The sequence below is a fragment of the Cenococcum geophilum genome (genome assembly GCF_001692895.1).
Source record: "Cenococcum geophilum 1.58 unplaced genomic scaffold K441scaffold_32, whole genome shotgun sequence".
In the NCBI taxonomy this organism is placed as follows: Eukaryota; Fungi; Ascomycota; class Dothideomycetes; order Gloniales; family Gloniaceae; genus Cenococcum; species Cenococcum geophilum.
In genome coordinates this window covers 1,405,627-1,424,056 of record NW_027137590.1, presented here as the reverse complement: position 1 = coordinate 1,424,056, position 18,430 = coordinate 1,405,627, and the positions used below count along the sequence as shown (strand labels likewise).

At 46.4% G+C, this 18,430-nt stretch overlaps 4 protein-coding genes across 4 annotated transcripts; 2 read left to right on the top strand and 2 right to left on the bottom strand.

Annotated features, from left to right (window-relative positions):
- Window positions 1-1,203: 1,203 nt before the first annotated feature.
- K441DRAFT_614798 (Coatomer, beta' subunit) lies at window positions 1,204-4,972 on the bottom strand. The gene is made up of 9 exons (XM_067645699.1): window positions 4,747-4,972; window positions 4,642-4,675; window positions 4,482-4,526; window positions 4,321-4,434; window positions 3,790-4,226; window positions 2,993-3,542; window positions 2,766-2,916; window positions 2,499-2,708; window positions 1,204-2,440 (listed from the first exon to the last, which is right to left on the bottom strand). Exons 1-9 carry the CDS (start codon window positions 4,762-4,764, stop codon window positions 1,459-1,461), a joined length of 2,541 nt encoding a protein of 846 aa, XP_067502011.1. The 5' UTR covers window positions 4,765-4,972; the 3' UTR covers window positions 1,204-1,458.
- Window positions 4,973-5,271: 299 nt separating this feature from the next.
- Window positions 5,272-6,312, top strand: K441DRAFT_183850 (uncharacterized protein). The gene is made up of 2 exons (XM_067640391.1): window positions 5,272-5,569; window positions 5,624-6,312. The coding sequence occupies exons 1-2, from the start codon at window positions 5,413-5,415 to the stop codon at window positions 6,223-6,225; spliced, it is 759 nt and encodes a 252-aa protein (XP_067502010.1). The 5' UTR covers window positions 5,272-5,412; the 3' UTR covers window positions 6,226-6,312.
- Window positions 6,313-10,102: 3,790 nt separating this feature from the next.
- On the bottom strand, window positions 10,103-13,084 carry K441DRAFT_706761 (OPT superfamily oligopeptide transporter; the record flags this gene model as incomplete). The annotated part of the gene is made up of 4 exons (XM_067653681.1): window positions 12,360-13,084; window positions 10,880-12,298; window positions 10,280-10,815; window positions 10,103-10,245 (listed from the first exon to the last, which is right to left on the bottom strand). Exons 1-4 carry the CDS (start codon window positions 12,623-12,625, stop codon window positions 10,103-10,105), a joined length of 2,364 nt encoding a protein of 787 aa, XP_067502009.1. The 5' UTR covers window positions 12,626-13,084.
- A 662-nt stretch (window positions 13,085-13,746) lies between these two features.
- K441DRAFT_614794 (condensin subunit) lies at window positions 13,747-18,141 on the top strand. Its single transcript, XM_067645698.1, has 8 exons — window positions 13,747-13,797; window positions 13,845-13,885; window positions 13,936-14,056; window positions 14,105-15,691; window positions 15,745-16,194; window positions 16,246-16,620; window positions 16,671-17,344; window positions 17,396-18,141. Exons 1-8 carry the CDS (start codon window positions 13,771-13,773, stop codon window positions 17,658-17,660), a joined length of 3,540 nt encoding a protein of 1,179 aa, XP_067502008.1. The 5' UTR covers window positions 13,747-13,770; the 3' UTR covers window positions 17,661-18,141.
- The last annotated feature ends 289 nt before the right edge of the window (window positions 18,142-18,430 follow it).

The window sequence follows — 18,430 nt, the reverse complement described above, 5'->3', positions numbered from 1 at the left end:
CAATACGAGAGGTAGGTTCTTAAAGGTAGCGATAGAGGCCTTTAATCGTGTATCTTAGGGAGTAAGGAATAAGCGCTTAAGCGTTACTTTTCTAAAGCTATTAGCGACGTTAAATACGTTTTGTAGCTTACTCCTCCCGCTCCTATTTCTTACGTCTTTCCTGTCTATTAAGATAAGTAATTACTCGGCAAATGCGATGGTTTGGGGTAGTAGGTATTAGAGTAGAAGAACTAGATATAGTAAAGCGAGTAGAGGAAGTATTTGGTATAGTTGTATTATAAGGTAAGAAAGGAGTAAATAAGCTAAAGAAGCTTCTAAAGCTAGGAAGGCGCAATAAAGCTCTAGGAGGATTAGGTAAAGTAGGTTCTAGAGTTCCTTTTATACGGGAAGGATTATACCCAGGAGAAGGCATAGTAAATACCTTTAAGGATAGAATCTAAAAGATTTTAGTTAGAATTTGTTATAGGAATATATAAATTTTATATAAAAAGTGGTAAGGATAGTATTAACTTATAATAGGCGTAGATAAACATCTTTATACTTAAATCTATAGAGCTATTTAAAGTCCCTTATAATCGTGCTAAGACCTAATATTTGTCTAAACTTAGAAACCTTATCTGTAACTACCGCTATTAATATCCGTCTTAATAACGTGATTAATACACCTAAGGGCCTATCTCTAACTTCTACGAAGTCACCTGGGACGAAAGCAAGCTATTTTTGAACTTTGTTACCACTGAAAAGGTTATTTGGACGCTAGAATAAAAGAATAAGGCAAAGGTTGTGATAGAGGCTTAAGGAAGGTCGTGATAGAGGCTTAAGGAAGTTAAGGATTGTCGCAACGCGTCGGTGGCTTAGAAGAGGGGTAGGAAACTAGAAGACGTGTTGTTAATTAGTAGAGGCTTCCTGAGTTAAGTTCCTTACCGCGTGGAGTTCACCAATACACCTAATCACGATGCGGCTGGTAGAGGCGTTAAAAAGCTTCAAATTAACCGTTAGGTGAGGTTGTTCGGCAGTCTCTTTTTGATATTCAGCTGCCAAGATGGAATGCACTGAATTCGGGTTAGTTGGTGGCTTAACAAAAGCGCTAACCACCGGAATTGACGAGGTGGTGTAGTATTAATAGTTACTAAGGCTTCGTCTTACCCCTAAGCTGACAGAAGGATCTATTTTAAATGAAGCGTCTAGCATAAAATATAAAGTAGCCATTTAACTTTAATAGATGCCTTTTATGTCTTTTATTCTATTAACAACCCAAGGAGGAAGAACGTTGGCTGAATAATGTAGACAGTTAGGTTCAGTTCAGCTCCCATTGTGGTTTACACTTTTCTGACTCTGATATTCATCTCTACATTAAAAGAAGCACTCGGTGTCATGCAATCATAGACACCACATCAGTCCTCCCAACGCCAATTCACACCTGGCCTAAGCCCTCTCAGGCGCTCCTCTCTGTGAGCTTTACTCATCCTCGTCCTCATCCTCAGCCTCCTCTTCTCCCTCAATCTCCCCCTCTGCATCCTCTTCATCCCCCACATCTACCAAAGTCCCCTCAACAACACCACCCTCCGTCTCTAACCTCAGCCATTCCTCCCATTCTGGAAACATATCCTCATCACCCTCACCGTCAACCGGCGGGACACCCAATAATCTCCCAACCTTGCCCTTACCATCTTTCTCCAGGCCCTCCTTCCAGCTCTTAACAAGTGCAGGCGCCTTACTAGGCATATAAGTCTGCGCAAACAGCACCGCCTCCGCATTCCTGCCCGTTTTCGTCAAGAGCTCTATGCAGCCCTCGACGTCTCCAAGCTGCCACAACGCAGAGAAAGCAACGTTATTCGTAGTAGCGTCTTGCGCCAGCGCAGCGAGCGAACGCAAGCCCTCCTCGTCAGCCGTGGCGGAGAGAACGAGGAGCAGGGATCCAAGGTCTTTGGCGCGTTCGAAGCACTCGCGAGCGAGTTTGACGTCCCAGGCCGTGAGCGCGGCGTCGCCCACCGTCTTCCATTTGTGCTCCGCATCCTGCTCGCGCGCCAGGCGCGTGGCTTCAGCGAGATCGCCGAGCGCGAGCGCGAGGTCGAATCGGTGTTCCGGGTCGGTGGCGACTTTAAGCGCGAGATCCTTGTAGCCCTGGCCTTCCAAGAAGCGCGCGATTTTGTTGTTCTGGTCTGCGGGGACAGATGGCAGGACTTCTTCTGCGGCTTCTAAGTCACCACGGAGGACGAGAGTCTGGTATTCGACGACTGCTAGGGAGAGAGCGAAGGAGACAACGTTGACATCCTTGTCTGCAACGTAGATCCGGGAGTCACGGGGCAAATAACCCAGAACGTAGTGCGGGGAGTCGAAATGGCTAATGGTGTATGTTTGATCGCCAACCAAGTAGTTCAAGCGATTAGTGCTGTTGGTGTAGACGAAGCAATCACCTACCCATTGTCCGGTACGGACGCTATAGATTGAGTATATCAGAAGGCTTGTTTAGATTCTAAGGGAAGGGTTGCGCTCACCTCTCGTTGATATCGCAAACAACCTCGAAGGCAGATTCCGCGCCGTCTTCGTCGACTTCGCCAGACTGCAGCGCGGCCAAGTATGCTTCCCGAGAGTAGCGGAGCACATAGTAGGTCTCCTCACAGGCAAGAGTCACGAGTTCTCCAGATTCTGACCAGTAAACGGATTTTGGATCGACTTCGATTCTTCTAACGAGATTTCCAGTTTCCCTATGTATAGATTAGGCAAATTACGTTCAGAGAGTATGTTGACAATAAGAAACGTACCAGTCAAAAAGCCCAATACCACCTTGGCCTTTCACGCCCAAAAGAACACCGCCACTTAAGCCATCTGCAGAATACCCTACGTTCAAGACACTCCTCTCCTTAAAGGATCTAAAGGTCTTAACGCTAGTAGCGGACTCGCGAATCGCATAATCTATATGTCGTGATTAAAATCAGTATTTTGGTCAAAACCAGGGATGTGAATCTTCTCCGATCAGCAATCTACCAACCTTTGTCGTTCTCTTTCGACGCCCAGCAGAAATCCAGAGCAGATCCGAATGCCTGGTTTCGGAGAGCCAATGAAGTATAAATGATATATTCTCCATCTCCACAAACAGCGACAAAGCGACCGTTCGGCGAGTGAAGAAGTGATTGCGGATAGATCTCTGTTGAGCCGAGGTCCTTAGTTGAAAGAGTAAGGCGGTCTCCGTCTTTAAGACTTTTGTCGCCTCCTTTGATCACAGCAGTCAGAATCTCGGTATGCCGGGCCCATATCACCTTTCCGGAGCCGTCCATGGATACTGCTGGTTCCTCTCTCCCCATCTTAACCACGACAGCGCCATCGTCGAATCCAACCGCTACTCCGTTGTTCTTCTTTTGGTAGCTAACACACCATGCTCGCTCTAACCCATAGCTAAGAGATTGCTCCAATCGGTAGGTATTAGCATGCCATAGCTTGACTGTGCCGTCCTCGGATCCTGAAATGATAACTGGTAACTCGGGATGATAGCAGGCAAATGACACATTACTAGTGTGTCCTTCCAGTGTCGCTATTAGCGCCTAAGATATTCGGTCAAATCGTGACCCAATATAAACGAGAGCAGAGAATAGTATTGGCGTCAACAAAAACTAACGGTAAAGGAGGGAAAGATATTAGAAAGTGAATGCATGGGCTATGGTACCAAAAACTGTAGAACGGGGCTATTGCATTTCTACAACCTCTCTGAATTTGAGGTTTGTTGCCAAAAAAAAGGAGTAGATGAATGAACCGCAGATAAACGAGTTCTAATAAAATTGGTATCCATACCTTCGTAGTATAATCCCAAACTTTCACGGTTCTGTCGTCACTTGTTGTAAGCAAATATGGTTTATCAGACTGAGGATAGTAATCGACATGGTTGACTCCTTTTGTTTCGTGGGCCTCAAGAGTGAAATTAGGCGTCGCACTACCCAAGCTCCATATCTTGACAGTCCGATCCAGACACGCGGAAGCAAAGGTATTGGGGTCCTTTGGGTTGATCGCAAGGCCCATAACGTAGTGCGAATGTCCTTCAAAAACCTGCACGCATTTCCATTGCTTGTCCCAATCCCAGAGCTTGATTGTCATATCATCGCTAGCGGTTAACACGAAAGGCTGGGTCGGGTGGATGACGATTGCACGGATGTAGTCCGGGTGAGCTTCGAATGAGGTAACCTTTTCACTAGTATTGTAGTTATAAACTCGCAATTGGAAATCATCCGAACCTTTAGAAGATACAAGTTAGTGAACTGTATTTGCCAACAAGCTTGTCTGGCACGGCCGTTGATGGTTTAGAACTAGGAAAGAAACCAGTCTTACCGCAGCAAATCCAATTTTTCCTTGCGATAAACCGGCCAGCTCTTACAGGAACGTCGGTGAGTTCGAAGGTCTTGACGATTGCCTGGGACTCATATGACCATATATAGACATGTCCTGCTTCCGTCAGCTTGTGTTCTCCAGTCTGCTTCCATATCGCATACCGCTATACAAAGTCGTGAGGATCCATGGCTCGGTTGGATGGAAATCTGAGGTTGAGTCAGAGGAGGAGCTTGCCAAGTGCAGGTTGGGCTATTGTAAATACCAATTCCTATGATTATGTTAGTCCAAGGTATTGCTAGAAATAATTAGGTGGAGGCTCACCTTTAACCCGCTCCGATCGCGCAAAGAGCTGCCTCTACACATCAAAACAAGAATTAGCCAGTGCATTCTACTTAAGAGGATTGGCCAGCTCGGCCATTGTCGCACCTTTACGTCTAAGCGCATCTTCGGTCACAATGTGTGGTGTAGAGGGGTGTTTTTGAAGACGTGGCTTGAATCAGCCGGTCCAAGTTCGGTATGGGCGTGCTCAATGCAGGCGAAGATACAGACAGACACAATAAGGTGATTCAAGGAGGTTCAAAAGCCTATGCTGGCGTGGTGACACTTTTTCGAATTATTTCAACGCGCAATAGTCCCGAGGTTGCTGGTGTTCTGTGCTCGCCAAGCCGTGCCAGGATCTCTCACTCGCTCGAAACCACCTGGTCAGTTTCCACACCAGGTCATAATCTTTATATCGGAAACCCAATCTTAATATTCTAGAGTTAATCATCAACGCCCTACTAATTAATTGCTTTGCCCTCGAAATATAAAATTCGAAATATCTCTTTTTCTGCTGACTAAATAACCAAACACTGCAAACAACCCAGCACTCTGACCTCAAGGCGGGGAGGTTACCTTTCCTTTAACCTTCCTGCCTCTAAACTTCTTATATATTTATCCTTTATTACTCATACTTTGACATAAGCACAAATATGACTGAACGCGGGTTAGAAGAACCTAAAAATACTGCTTAAGTCACCTGGCATCTTACCCTCCTATACGCGACTTAAGATACCACACTTCGATTAGCTACGACTAGACGGACTTGGGAAAATGGACCAGGTCCTTAAACCTTTCATCGCAGCATTCGGCAAGTCTCAGGACGTTTTTGATACAGCAGATACCCATTTAGTGATGGCAATACAGCTTAACAAATCTAGAGAGAATGTATTACAGAGCCGCAACATTTTCTCTGACGAAGAACTCATAAGTGATCTCATTAAAATTGACAATATCGCCGGAGCGTTAACTAATGAATAGTGAGCCGAGGTTTCAGGAAGCCGGGAGAGCTTCCGGGTCTATGAGGATGAGTTGATCAGGAAAGCTGGCATGCTTCGTGAGCTAACAAGAGTCCGGAGACGAGCAATCGATTTTCATGGTATATCAACCACAATTCTTCCTCGCAACTATCCAAGGTTACTATCACTCGAGCCTTCAGAAATGCTGTGCGAAATACACAACATTGATATCAAAACACCTAGCGAATCCGCTCTTTACACTGGAAATGAAAATCACGTCTCCGAAGGAATAGCGGGTTTTCCGGGCAAAATCTATATTCGCGACCACCTCGGCGCTATGGACTATGCTCTAAACGAGTTGAAGAGACATTGGAAGGAAAAGGATCGTATGGTTTTCTGGGTTGGTGCATCTGCTCCAAAGGGGGACATCGCGGGTATTGGAGTCGTTTATAAAGAATATCCCGGTGATCACTCCGCAAAGTGGATCATGAACAGCTTCCATATAACCCGAAGAATGAAATCGGACGCCGCTGAAACCTTAACTATCATGCAAGCGATGACGATTGTTTATGAGAGGATCCAATACGACAACGCATGTACAATACCCTCAATCGTGGGCATACTCTGACTCACAAAACGCACTTCCTAAGGTGCTAAACTTCCAGCCAGAAGATAAATTCAGACTCCGACCAGAGATTAAAGGTGTAGTTTAGCAAGCGCATGCCTTAAAACTTCTTGGTATACAAATACAACTTCACTGGTTGCCCGGTCACAGGCGTATACCTGGCAATTATCTCGCTAATGCCGTTGCGAAGCGAGCCAGAAGATAACTATCACAGATTTTATGTTTCTATGAGGTGTACCTTGATAATACCAAACTACCAGCATTGCGCTTACAAACAGAAACAATGGTCAATCAAAGATGATAAGCACGTTCGAATAGCTGTCATAGAGAAATTTGATTATGTACAAGACGATCACAAGAAAACCTTCCCATTTCAATGCTATCCGCAAATCTTAACAGCTCGTAACAAAATAAACCCACCAGCAACCCTTCAATCGATAACTACGCGGTTATCGAAGCATCGTGGCCTGCTCTCGAAAATGGCTGTTGGAAATCCTGATAGAATCCCCGTCATAGCACCAAGGCCCATTCGGGTGAGTAGTAAGTGGGCACGAAGCCCCTAGACCAATGCCCCTTGCACCACCTTCAAAAGGAATTAAACCCCCAGCCAACCAAGACGCCTCTTGGAGGTGCCAGCCATGGAATCAGGCTCCGGAAAAGACATGGCCACCCTACCTTGTATATGTTGTACCAAGCAGCATTCCCATATAAGCCCGATGTGCATTTGAAGCGGGGAAGGGTGTTAAGAGGTAGAAGGGAATGGTTAAATGAGACATTTGGTTGACAGAGCACAAGCACCTGAGATGTTTTCTAGTTAGCTCAACGGTGGTCTAGTCTCATGATCGACAGCTTAAGTTGCATAGCCTGAACTCACGACATGCTTAGATAGATAAGGAAGTGTTCGGTTCGGGGTTCAGAAGCGATCTGGAGCCTTCAGATCAGAATTGATCTGGAGCTCCAATCTGATCTGGAGGCGGGTGTTCGGTGTATCTGGCGACTTTTCAATCTGAAGCTCCTCCAGATCGGCAAGCGCGTTAAATTCGCACGCCATACCGTATATAGTAGTTGAACTGAAGCTCTTGGCGTCAGATCAATAAGGAGCCCTCAGTTTCAGTTCCAGATTCCAGATTGAATCTGGAGCTCTGCTCGTGTATGCGCCCAATCGTCCGCCCTACCCAGTATGCCCCCACCACCCCTCCCACCGACGATATTGCTGCTGCAGCTGCAGGCCCTATGCGACGTCTGGGTGAGTGGTGATTAATGTGCAGAGACTTCGCTAATTCTAATTCTCATCTGAGGCTTTCTAGAGCGCTCAACCGAACACTCGGCTTCAGATCAGATCGAGTACGACTACCAGATCAAGCGCCGCTAAATATGTACTAGTTGACGCCGGTGAAAGCACGGAGCAACCTCAGATTGAAAAAACCTCAGATTGCAACCGAACACTCCCTAAGCCAACGTGTAATCGAGGACTGAAGGTAGTCAAAGGTGAAGGTTCTCAAAGATGATGAGGGCTAAGCGAGTACAAAAGCTACCAGAGCCTGAGTGCCACGAACAGGACGTAACAAAACGAGAATGCAGGATCATAGATAAGGAGATGCTATGAACCAGGGAAGATAGGAGAGTACTTAATCGTCAGGTTTGCGGAATGAATGGTTTCCACAGATCTGGGTAGAACCCTGAGCTTGCAGCGCCAGTAGGAAAAGTACCTCTAACTGAAGCTGTTGGACCGACTTCTGCGGCTGATGCTTGAAATGCCGTCGGGGACACTGTTGTATGAGCGGGAATAATGGAAGTAAAGATGACTGTTGATGAAGCAGGAAAATCAGTCACAGCAGCAGCACAGCTTGTGACGGTGATAAGCGTGGTGCTGTAAAAAACAGCAGTAGTCCAGACGGTAGTGGCTGGAGTTTGGATGGCACTTGTAGGGTTTCCGAGTTTCCGAGTTCTGAGCACACTACCGGCAAAGTTAAGAGTTGAAGGCATGAGAGAAGATTTTGGAGGAAGTGGATAGCTCATAGTCAGATTCGAGGAAGGGATAGGTCTGACTGCACTTGGAAACCCAGTACCCTGACTAGGGAACGATACCAGGCCACTAGGTTGTCTAGTGCTCATGCTAATACTGCTTGCTATGTTGGTGGAGTGGGGTGGGGGTGCGCTGACAGTAATATTTGAGGGAGTGACAAGACCCACAGCCGTGGGTAGGACGGTATGCAAATCTGTCGAACTCGCTTACATTAACACTGTGTTTTGGATATATTTAGCGGACACAGGTAACAATTCAGTTGAAGTGAAGTTAGAGTTTCCTCCAGTATTGTTTCGGCGATGTGGAGATGGAATGGGCAGAGGACGATGATAAGCAGGCCGTGCAGGATGGTCATTGGAATCGTTAGGTTTATGAGGTGGACCTGTTCAAAACGGCCTAGGAGAGAATACAGAGAGATGCAGGGGCGGTGAAGGATTACCGGCCACTGCAAATTTGGCTAAAGACAAGAGCAAGACGGATTGAAGGACTCTAGAAACCTTCATAGTCTGCAGGAGGAATGGAAGTCGAGCCTTGTACCTGCAGACCGAGCAACAGCTTCAAAAGGATAAAGGAATGACACTGCCAAAAGAATGTAGTTGAGGCAAAATTTAAAAGAGTGAATATCCTCAAAGGAGACTTTAAAGTTGAGTAGAACGGATGACTCCACCCAGTTGCTCGTCTAATATCCTGATTGAAAAAAAAGGTGCTGGAAAAAAGGTGTTTTAGTGTAAGCCGTTTTTCTGACCAGCGCTCTCTCCAAAAACCTGCCCTGTTCCTCCACATAGCTAGGATTTTATCACAGGGTCTCCAGGAATAGGCAGATAAGGACCATTCACATAGCATAGCTCAACTTCATGAAAAGTAAAGGTAGGGAAGAAGTCGTAGATTATGCATGGAAGCTATGAGGACGAATTCGACGTTGCTCACAACAAAGAGTTAACCAATTGCTTTGAAGATACCGAAGTAAGCGACATAGAGCCTTACGAGCCAGAACTTTTTGGCAGGAGTCAGATCCAACTTTTCCTGCAATTGCTGATGCTTTCGGGGCTCATGTGGATAGATGCGAATGAGTGGTGGAGCTAGGAGGGTCAGTTGAATGAAAGGAGGTGCGAGTCTGGGTGGTCTCGTTTGGTGTTTCGTTTCAAATCACCCCTGCTTCCGATCCCGCAACCACTCCGAGGCCTTGAAACAGGCCGCCAATCACCCGACGCATCGATGTTGGTGAGAGGTATATCGAATGTTTCGACGATCTTTTCGTGATGGTTCTCAAAACACTGGGGCTGTCGGATAGAGCGCAAGTGGACGTATTACAACCCCCGATTTCCGGCGACCCCGGATCAGCGGAGGGACTGTTCTAACTACTTGATTGATCGCCAGTAAGAGCGAGTCGCCGCGAAATATCACTTAAACGATCATTCCAGTGCTACGTAAAGAGTACCCAGAGGCCGGATAAGCGTGTGCTTGTCGTGATACTGTATACGATTGCGACAATTAGCAGGTGCGGATGTCAACTTTGTTACGAAGCCTAGGAAACCTGCCACGCTCTACCGAAACATATTTAGACCTTGCAAAAACTTACGTCACGCATAGGATTAGACGTATCCTAGCTTTTACATATTCAAATTCTTTCAGATGCTGATCATAAATATATATTGAGTAGTAATAGCTGCTTGAAGAGAGCTTTGACCCGCGAAGATTTTCCTCTACCTGGGGGTCGTCGCATACGTTAGCAGAACCACGCTCTTAACATCTGAGAAACACAGCGAACCTCTCTCGTAAGTACCATTTCAAATACTTATGAGACTAGTCATGCTTACAAGACGTTGCAACGCCCAAGTTACCAAGCCTAAGTCATCATGAATCCAGCGCAAAACACCGCTCCACTGACTCTGCATTATTTCCCCACCAGTTCGGCATAGAGATGACCTTCCCCGAACTGAAGAAGACAAAGACCATTAGCATTGTGGCATTGAAAGCAGTGTATAAACTATTGTTAGCTTATATGATACCTGTGGGTAACGGGAAACATACCTAAGGCTGCTGCAATCTGGAAATTATACCTCCGCCACGTCTCAAACCGCTTCCTATAGAAGTATCGCATGNTGATATAGCCTACGATGAACCTAGAGATGTACCCAGTGCTCAAATTACCGTAGAACTGGCTCATTCCACTTGCAAAGATTGTCACATTCCACAAATTAAACTTGGCGCGCGGAAAGGCGCGGTGAAGGAGGTACAGGACCAATGGTGCACCGGCACCAAAGAGGAAGGACCATGGTAGTGGTTTGTATATATGTTCTTTGAAAAGACGACTTGGCCCGACGAGAACATATTGTACTGACAGAGTGTTGTAACTCGACAGGGATTGACCAGTCCATTGGTTCAACGGATCCTTCTTTTCACCCAGCAGATAGGGCCCTTTAGCACTTACAACCCACTGTATGATACCATAGTTGATAGGAACACCAATCAACTCGCCAAATATTTGGCTAAAGAATATATCTCGTGGAGGAATGTGCATATAATGCCCAATTTTCTGATCCTGAAGCATGTATTGTGCCCGGTACCTTCAGAATATACGTTAGATGCTAAAATTATAAACAGCTTCTTATATGGAGATAAGCCACTTACCATATATCACCTGCTATAGCACCGTATGTAGAAGATCCTGCCGGATGCCGATGACTAGACCCAGCATGAACCATGTAGCCGTAAATCAGCTCGTTGAACGTCCCAATCGCCACTTGAAAATTAGTGAATGAATAGAGCCAGGCAAAAGGTAAGATCATGAATCCAGACGTCCCGATGGCAACGAAAAAGGTCCATATCGGGATGAAGAACAGGCCCTTGGCAAGAATCGTGATTATTGTAATAAAGGAAACCACGAAAAGGGCGATATACCACCAGAGTGGTACTTCTTTATACGAACGTTGAATGATATTAAGTCGGTCTGTATAGGAATGATTTACTGATTCCGAGCCCCTCGATCTTGCCCGACTTATCAAAATCCTGACGTTTTCCCGAATCTTGGTGAAGCCGAAAAGTGCCATCCATGTCAACGCGGATATGTACGAAGCATAGTCGAAAAACATGCCCCAGACTTGCTGAGTGCCCATGTACACCGGCCCGTACTCTTTGTACGCGGTTTCATTTAAGGTATTATTCGGGCCGAGCAATGCGGTGACGGGATATCTGGACCCATTTGCGAGGAAGAGCCGATTCGACATGAGATTGTGCTTATATTCCCCAAGGCTGCCCCACTTTGCTACAGGCAGGAGTACCCAGCAGTTTAGCACAAAGGCTGCAAAGAGAACTGCACTTGTCCAGAATGGACTGATCATTGGGTTTGAAAGATTGTTGGAGATATTTGTCCAATCCAAAGAGAGGTTTAGGAACCCCATACCGCCAATACCACCACCAATAAAGTTGGCTACTGGGTTCTCTGGAGCCACCCAGCATAAAAACGAAAGTGAGCTGACGAAGGGGAAAACGTACTGAGGTAGGAACTCCCACAGAGCCGCGCCTACTAGCACTGCAAAAAATACATGTTTTTGCTTCCTCCCAATTTTCGAGTCTTCGGCAGACCTTTTGAATGTCTCAAACAGCGATGTTTGCATTAGGGCGTAAGGCCAGGTATAAATGGGATCGTAAATGAGGAATTGCCGTGCAATAGCGGCCATTGCATATCCAATATATACAATGGCCCACATAAAGAACAAACAAGCCGCTGCATTGATGTCTTCTCCGTAGTAAAGTTTCGCAAGAGATATTGGCACCCAAGCAGCGTTCGAAACGGCCCCCGAAGCAGCTGACACCGTTACAAGGACATGCTCTTTGATGGACCACGGGCCTGGATTCATACTGAAGCTGAATTTGGTGAATGGTATTCGGATTGTTCTTGTAGGCAGTATTTTCGCAAGCCAAATACCGGCGTAATGACAGCATATCAGGACGAATAAGACGGAGTACGGGGCAGCAGTGGTTCGGTAATAGCTCATTTGGTATAACAAGGCGCCAGGGGCGGTAAAAACGAATGTAAGAACGAAATAACTATACAATTCGAATTAGTTTTACAGATACTCTAGGACGTACATCTAGATTAGTGAGTTACCGAAATGTGATAGTTGGCAGTGTAGTATCATCTTCTAAACTGACAATTCTACGAACCGCCAAAGGTATTTCCCGAACGTCTTCCTCCAGGTCCTCCGGCTCGTCACGCCCAGCGCCATCCCCAGAGACTGCCACCTCGGGATCGTGCTTCTCGTCTCTAATAGCTATTGGAGACTCTATGCCTGTTCTGGTTGCCGTGTTCGAACCATCTTGGCTTCCTGTACCCGCACCAGATTTCTGCTTGAAGTGCCTGAATATTGTGGCCATATCTTAAAGAGCGTGAAATCAAGGTTTTGGCAGGTTGACTATGGACGTCAATGTAGTCCTCCAAACCAAACCGAATGGCCACAGCAAGTTGGTCAGAGACTCAATGGCGTATGCTTATTCCAGATGAGCATGAAGTGGGCAAAGCGGAAGTCGGTTATAGAAATATCTTATCGTACAGTGCGACAAAGATCCTAGCAATTGCGCAAGATATTTAGTGCTTCAATTTGTGTGCATTTGTGACTGGGGCTAAACAGATTGTAACCTGCCTGTTTCAGAACATGATCGACTGCATAATATCCATACTCATCCAAAGATCCCTACAAAATAGTCGCGTGAGGTAAAGCACTGCCGGCGTCCAGCCCTGAAGCTTGATCCGACAACCAGTGATGCTTACTTTTGGAGATTCCAAAGCAACAAACTTCGTGTTCTGCAAAGTAGAGCCATAGCCTTATCCACCTGCTTGGAGTTGCGGTGATGAAGCCAGGATAGAGGGTGTAAAAATAAATGTTGCGAAACGTTTCTGTATACCTTACTGAGGGTTACTTATCACAAGGATTTATTAAGCAAAGCCCCCAAAGTCGTACAGAGCGATGGATGCGAAGCCATGGTAATATAGCGGCAATAAAGATGGTGTCAGATTCGAAGGATCCGAAACTGCTTACTCTTATCCGGGGAAGTGTCTTTCTTTCAATGCCTGCAAGAATCCTAGCCATCTGGCTCCACGAAGGTAGTTTAGGAGTAACATTCATAACTGGTACCACGGAATGACTGGAAAACCAAAACTTCTCAACTGAGTTTAGAGGTATACAATATCTAGAAATCATAGTGCTAGTGTTCCTCCTTTAGACTCTAGCGAGGCATTCTACGGTACTTTCCACGCATTTTGNCATGTCTCGAAAGCTGGGGTTGAAAGCCCCGTATCTAGTGGCTCGAAAATCTGTAGATAGAAAATGACAATGGCAAAGCATTGCATCTGAGAGTAGAGTACGGTTGTTGTTGTGCAACAAGGCTGCAACGAGGAACAGGAGCGGATCACGTGAACCGGCAATTCTAGCAAGTTAGCGCCGGTTGCTGTCAACACAAGAAAGCCAAAACAAACGCGACGACTTGGAATCGCAACGAGTTTTCCAGTCAATGACGCCAACATGAGGGTCGTCGAAGTGGTTATAGATGTAAGCTACCCGTGTGTGCTCTATGTATTGTTATCTGACAAAGTTAGGGTTTTAAATCATATGCCGTACGAACAGTTATCTCAGGATGGTATGTTTGCGCCGCAAGCTCTAGGAGCCTTCAAGCTGACAGCGCTCAAGGGACGAGAGCTTCAACTCAATCACCGGCTTAAACGGAAGTGGCAAGTCGAATATCTTGGATTCAATATGTTTCGTGCTTGGTATCACCAACATGAGCACCGTTCGAGCCCAGAACTTGCAGGTATGTCGCGCACAAGCTTTCACTATCTATTTGCTAAAGTGGATACAGGATCTTATATACAAGCGCGGCCAGGCCGGAGTGACTAAAGCGAGTGTTACAATAGTCTTCGATAATCGCGACAAGAAGAAGAGCCCCATCGGCTTCGAAGAATATGCACAAATCTCCGTAACGAGACAAATCGTATTAGGCGGCACAAGTAAATACCTAATCAATGGCCACCGAGCGCAGCAGCAAACCGTCCAAAACCTATTTCAATCTGTCCAACTCAACATCAACAATCCCAATTTCCTCATTATGCAAGGTCGTATCACGAAGGTGTTGAACATGAAACCGGTGGAAATACTTGCAATGATTGAGGAGGCCGCAGGAACACGCATGTTCGAAGATAGGCGGGACAAGGCATTCAAGACAATGGCAAAGAAAGAAATGAAGGTCCAGGAGATTACGGAACTCCTACGGGACGAAATTGACCCAAAACTGGATAAATTACGACAAGAGAAGCGCGCCTTTTTAGACTTTCAGCAGACGCAAAGTGATCTGGAGCGTCTGACAAGACTGGTGGTAGCTCATGATTACATCAGATACAAGGAGAAGTTACGGCAGTCTGCAGATGATCTTGAAGCCAAGAAGCAAAGGGCGAAGGATCTGGAAGAATCTGCCATCAGGCTCAAGAACGAAATTGCGTTCCTGCAAGAAGATATCAAGAAAGTCAAGGCCACCCGGGAGAAGGAACTGCGAAAAGGCGGAAGGTTCCAAGCGCTGGAAGATGAAGTGAAAACACATTCCCACGAGATTGTTCGCCTGACTACGGTTCTGGACCTGAAGAAATCAAGCAAAGCAGAAGAATCCGAAAAGCGGAAGAAAGTTGAGAAGAGCTTCAAGGAACTCGAGGCGCAGTTAAAGGACAAGACCAAGATCTACGAAAAGCTTCAGGAGCAGTACAAGACGGCACATGACGACCTCACACGGCAAACCGAAGAGGTCGAAAAGAAGGAGGAGTTGCTACAGACACTTCAAACTGGTGTGGCTTCAAAAGAGGGCCAGGAGAGCGGCTATCAGGGCCAGTTGCAAGACGCTCGGAATCGGGCAAGCGTAGCGACTACAGAGCAAGAGCAAGCCAAGCTGAAGATCTCGCATATTGAAAAGCGTATCAAGGAGGAAGAACCTCGGGCAAAGAAGGCCAAAGAACAAAATTCTAATTTACTGAAGGATCTAGAGGTTCTCCGAACGCAAGCTAAGAAACTAGAAGCTGATCTTAGCAAATTGGGCTTTGAACCTGGGAAGGAAGAGGACATGTACACGCAAGAATCGGCCCTTCAGTCACGAATACGAGAGCTACGCCAACAAGCAGATGGCCTCAAGCGGAAGGTGGCCAATATCGACTTCAGTTACAGTGATCCTTCGCCCAACTTTGACCGGTCAAAAGTTAAGGGACTAGTAGCACAGCTCTTTACCCTGAAGAAAGAGCACACTCGTGCGGGAACCGCGCTGGAGATCTGTGCCGGGGGTCGCTTATATAATGTGGTTGTAGATACCGCGGAAACCGGCACTCAGCTTCTTCAAAACGGCAAGCTCAAGAAAAGAGTCACAATCATTCCGCTGAATAAGATCTCCGCATTCAGGGCGTCCGCAGAAGTACGCATCTCAGTCAACGAGTAATCTACGAATTGCAGGCTAACACTTAATAGAAAATTGGTGCCGCTCAGAAGATCGCACCCGGAAAGGTTGATCTAGCTCTCTCCTTGATCGGGTTCGACGAAGAAGTCACAGCTGCAATGGAGTACGTCTTCGGCTCCACTTTGGTCTGCGAGGACGCTGAGACGGCCAAACGGGTCACCTTTGATCCTACTGTCCGTATGAAGAGCGTAACGCTGGAAGGTGATGTCTACGATCCGTCCGGCACTCTTTCTGGGGGAAGCTCTCCCCAGACTAGTGGCGTGCTAGTCACATTACAGAAGCTTAACGAACTCACCAAGGATCTAAGAGCACAGGAACAGGCGCTCGTCAACCTTCAAGCAACAATGGCACGAGATAAGAAGAAATTAGATGCTGCACGTAAGACGAAGCAAGAACTCGACGTCAAAGTGCACGAGATCAAGATTACTGAGGAGCAAATTAACAGTAACTCGTCATCCTCGGTAAGTGCTACAGGTTTTTCTGGCGTGTTCGTGCACTAATCAAACGGGCAGATCATTCATGCTGTAGAAGAGATGAAGACAAACGTTGTTCAGTTGAAGAAAGATGTTGTGGATGCTAAAGCTAGGCAAGAAGAGGCGACAAAAGAAACCAAGCGTATTGAACGTGACATGAATGAGTTCAGCAACAACAAAGACAGCAAGCTCGCCGAGCTTCAATCTTCACTAGATAAACTAAAGAAGGCATTAAGCAAGAATTCAGCGTCAATCAAGCCTCTTCAACAGGAAATGCGCGAGGCTATGGTAGATTCGGAGCAATGTGGTGGTGATCTCGCAGCTGCACAGGAGCAATTACATGACTCTCAGACAACTATTGCTTCTCAGCAGGAGGAGATTGATGCTCTTATCGCCGAGCAGGCTCGTGTAAAGGTTGTGTTTATATCTCGCAGCGAACTTGATCTATAACTAAGCTTATGTAGGATGCGCACGATCTCGCTCAAGCTCATCTCGCAGACGAGCAAGCGAAATTGACTGGATTCGACGATGAATTACGCGCTTTAGAAGAAGCTTCCCGCTCAAAAGCCGCCCTCATCACCGAAGAAAGCCTTGAGCAACAAAAGCTTGGCCATCAAATTGAGAAGTTCGATAAAGAGCGCGAATCCGCCGCGCAAACACTCAAGTCCCTTGAAAAAGAACATGATTGGATTGCTGACGAACGCGAGAATTTCGGACGATCAGGGACGCCCTACGACTTCAAAGGACAGAACATGACCGAATGCAAATCCACATTGAAGAATCTAGCGGAGCGCTTCCAAGGCATGAAGAATAAGATCAACCCCAAGGTCATGAACATGATTGACAGCGTGGAAAAGAAAGAAGTCAGTCTGAAGAATATGATGAGGATAGTCATCAAAGACAAGCGCAAAATCGAAGAGACGATTGTGAGTCTTGACGAATACAAAAAAGAGGCTTTGCAAAAGACATGGGAGAAAGTGAACGGAGACTTCGGCCAAATATTTAACGAGCTTCTACCGGGCAGCTTCGCGAAACTCGATCCACCAGAAGGTAAAACCATCTCAGATGGATTAGAAGTGAAGGTTTGCCTAGGAAAAGTGTGGAAGCAGAGCTTAACAGAACTCAGCGGTGGGCAGAGGTAAGTTTTTATGTCAATCTCATGTTTAAGTAACGTACTCAATATTTATAGGTCGCTAATCGCACTCTCTCTCATCATGGCGCTGCTCCAGTTCAAACCTGCACCCATGTACATTCTTGACGAAGTCGACGCAGCGCTAGACTTATCGCATACTCAGAATATCGGCAGACTCATCAAGACTCGCTTCAAAGGCTCTCAATTCATTGTTGTCAGTTTGAAAGACGGAATGTTCCAGAATGCCAACCGCATCTTTCGAACAAGATTCAGTGAAGGGACAAGTGTGGTTCAAGCCCTAACGCCTGCAGATTTGAGGTGATGTTGGGGTTAGGGGTAGCTTCTTCTGGTGATTCATATGGTTGGTGTTGGATAGCGGTTTCTTATTTCTGTCAATGGGGCGGTGCATATTGGTCGGCCAGGAGCGGCGTTAATTTCAGATTGTATCGGATTAGTGCGGTATCAATGGGTCTTGTGACAGAAGAGCGAACGGGTATGCGTCTTTAATGGCACTCCATTTTACCTAGATATGGGACATTTGATAAAGGGAATTACGACGGAAGATGCGCTCCTTCCCGTCAAACACCATATTACTACGGTATTTACTTTGACAAGATATTTCTCTAGCTCCTTGTTTTTGAAGTTTCCAGCCCCCGCTTTCGTCCTCATCTGCTCTCATTTCTCTCCCATATCGTACCTCTACATTTTCCCTTTCTCCTATTACAAACCCTCAACATCTTTCTCACTACTCTGTCTCTTACCATTAGGCTAGCCCTTACTCGTATATCAGTGACTGACTGCGTTTCTGAGTGTGGAGAGTTCATGCCGTCGCTCGCTTCTGCACCAACAACATCCGTCATAGATACAGAAAAGCCGAAATCTTACGCAGGCCCACAAGATAAGGGCCATGAGTTTTTCGACCTGCCTACACCGCGTCTCATTTTTGAACACAGCAGGCACTGGCCCTCACTCGAAGAATATGCTGAACAGGTTTATGGAGCAAATACGCAACGCCCTCTCAACACCAAGGCATGAACTCCGTCGCGAGGGGTTCACCTGGGATAGCGCGCCAGCAACTAGTGACGACGATCA

Bases quoted from the DNA above. Each gene is read 5' to 3' on its own strand.
- K441DRAFT_183850 (XM_067640391.1), top strand. From the start codon at position 5,413: ATGGACCAGGTCCTTAAACCTTTCATCGCAGCATTCGGCAAGTCTCAG. The intron at 5,570-5,623 runs GTGATCTCATTA...ATGAATAGTGAG, and splicing joins CTCTGACGAAGAACTCATAA to CCGAGGTTTCAGGAAGCCGG.
- K441DRAFT_614794 (XM_067645698.1), top strand. From the start codon at position 13,771: ATGAGGGTCGTCGAAGTGGTTATAGAT. The intron at 13,798-13,844 runs GTAAGCTACCCG...TGACAAAGTTAG, and splicing joins TCGTCGAAGTGGTTATAGAT to GGTTTTAAATCATATGCCGT. The intron at 16,195-16,245 runs GTAAGTGCTACA...TCAAACGGGCAG, and splicing joins ACAGTAACTCGTCATCCTCG to ATCATTCATGCTGTAGAAGA.
- K441DRAFT_614798 (XM_067645699.1), bottom strand. The intron at 2,709-2,765 runs GTACGTTTCTTA...ATCTATACATAG, and splicing joins GGTATTGGGCTTTTTGACTG to GGAAACTGGAAATCTCGTTA. The intron at 2,441-2,498 runs GTGAGCGCAACC...CTCAATCTATAG, and splicing joins GTTTGCGATATCAACGAGAG to CGTCCGTACCGGACAATGGG.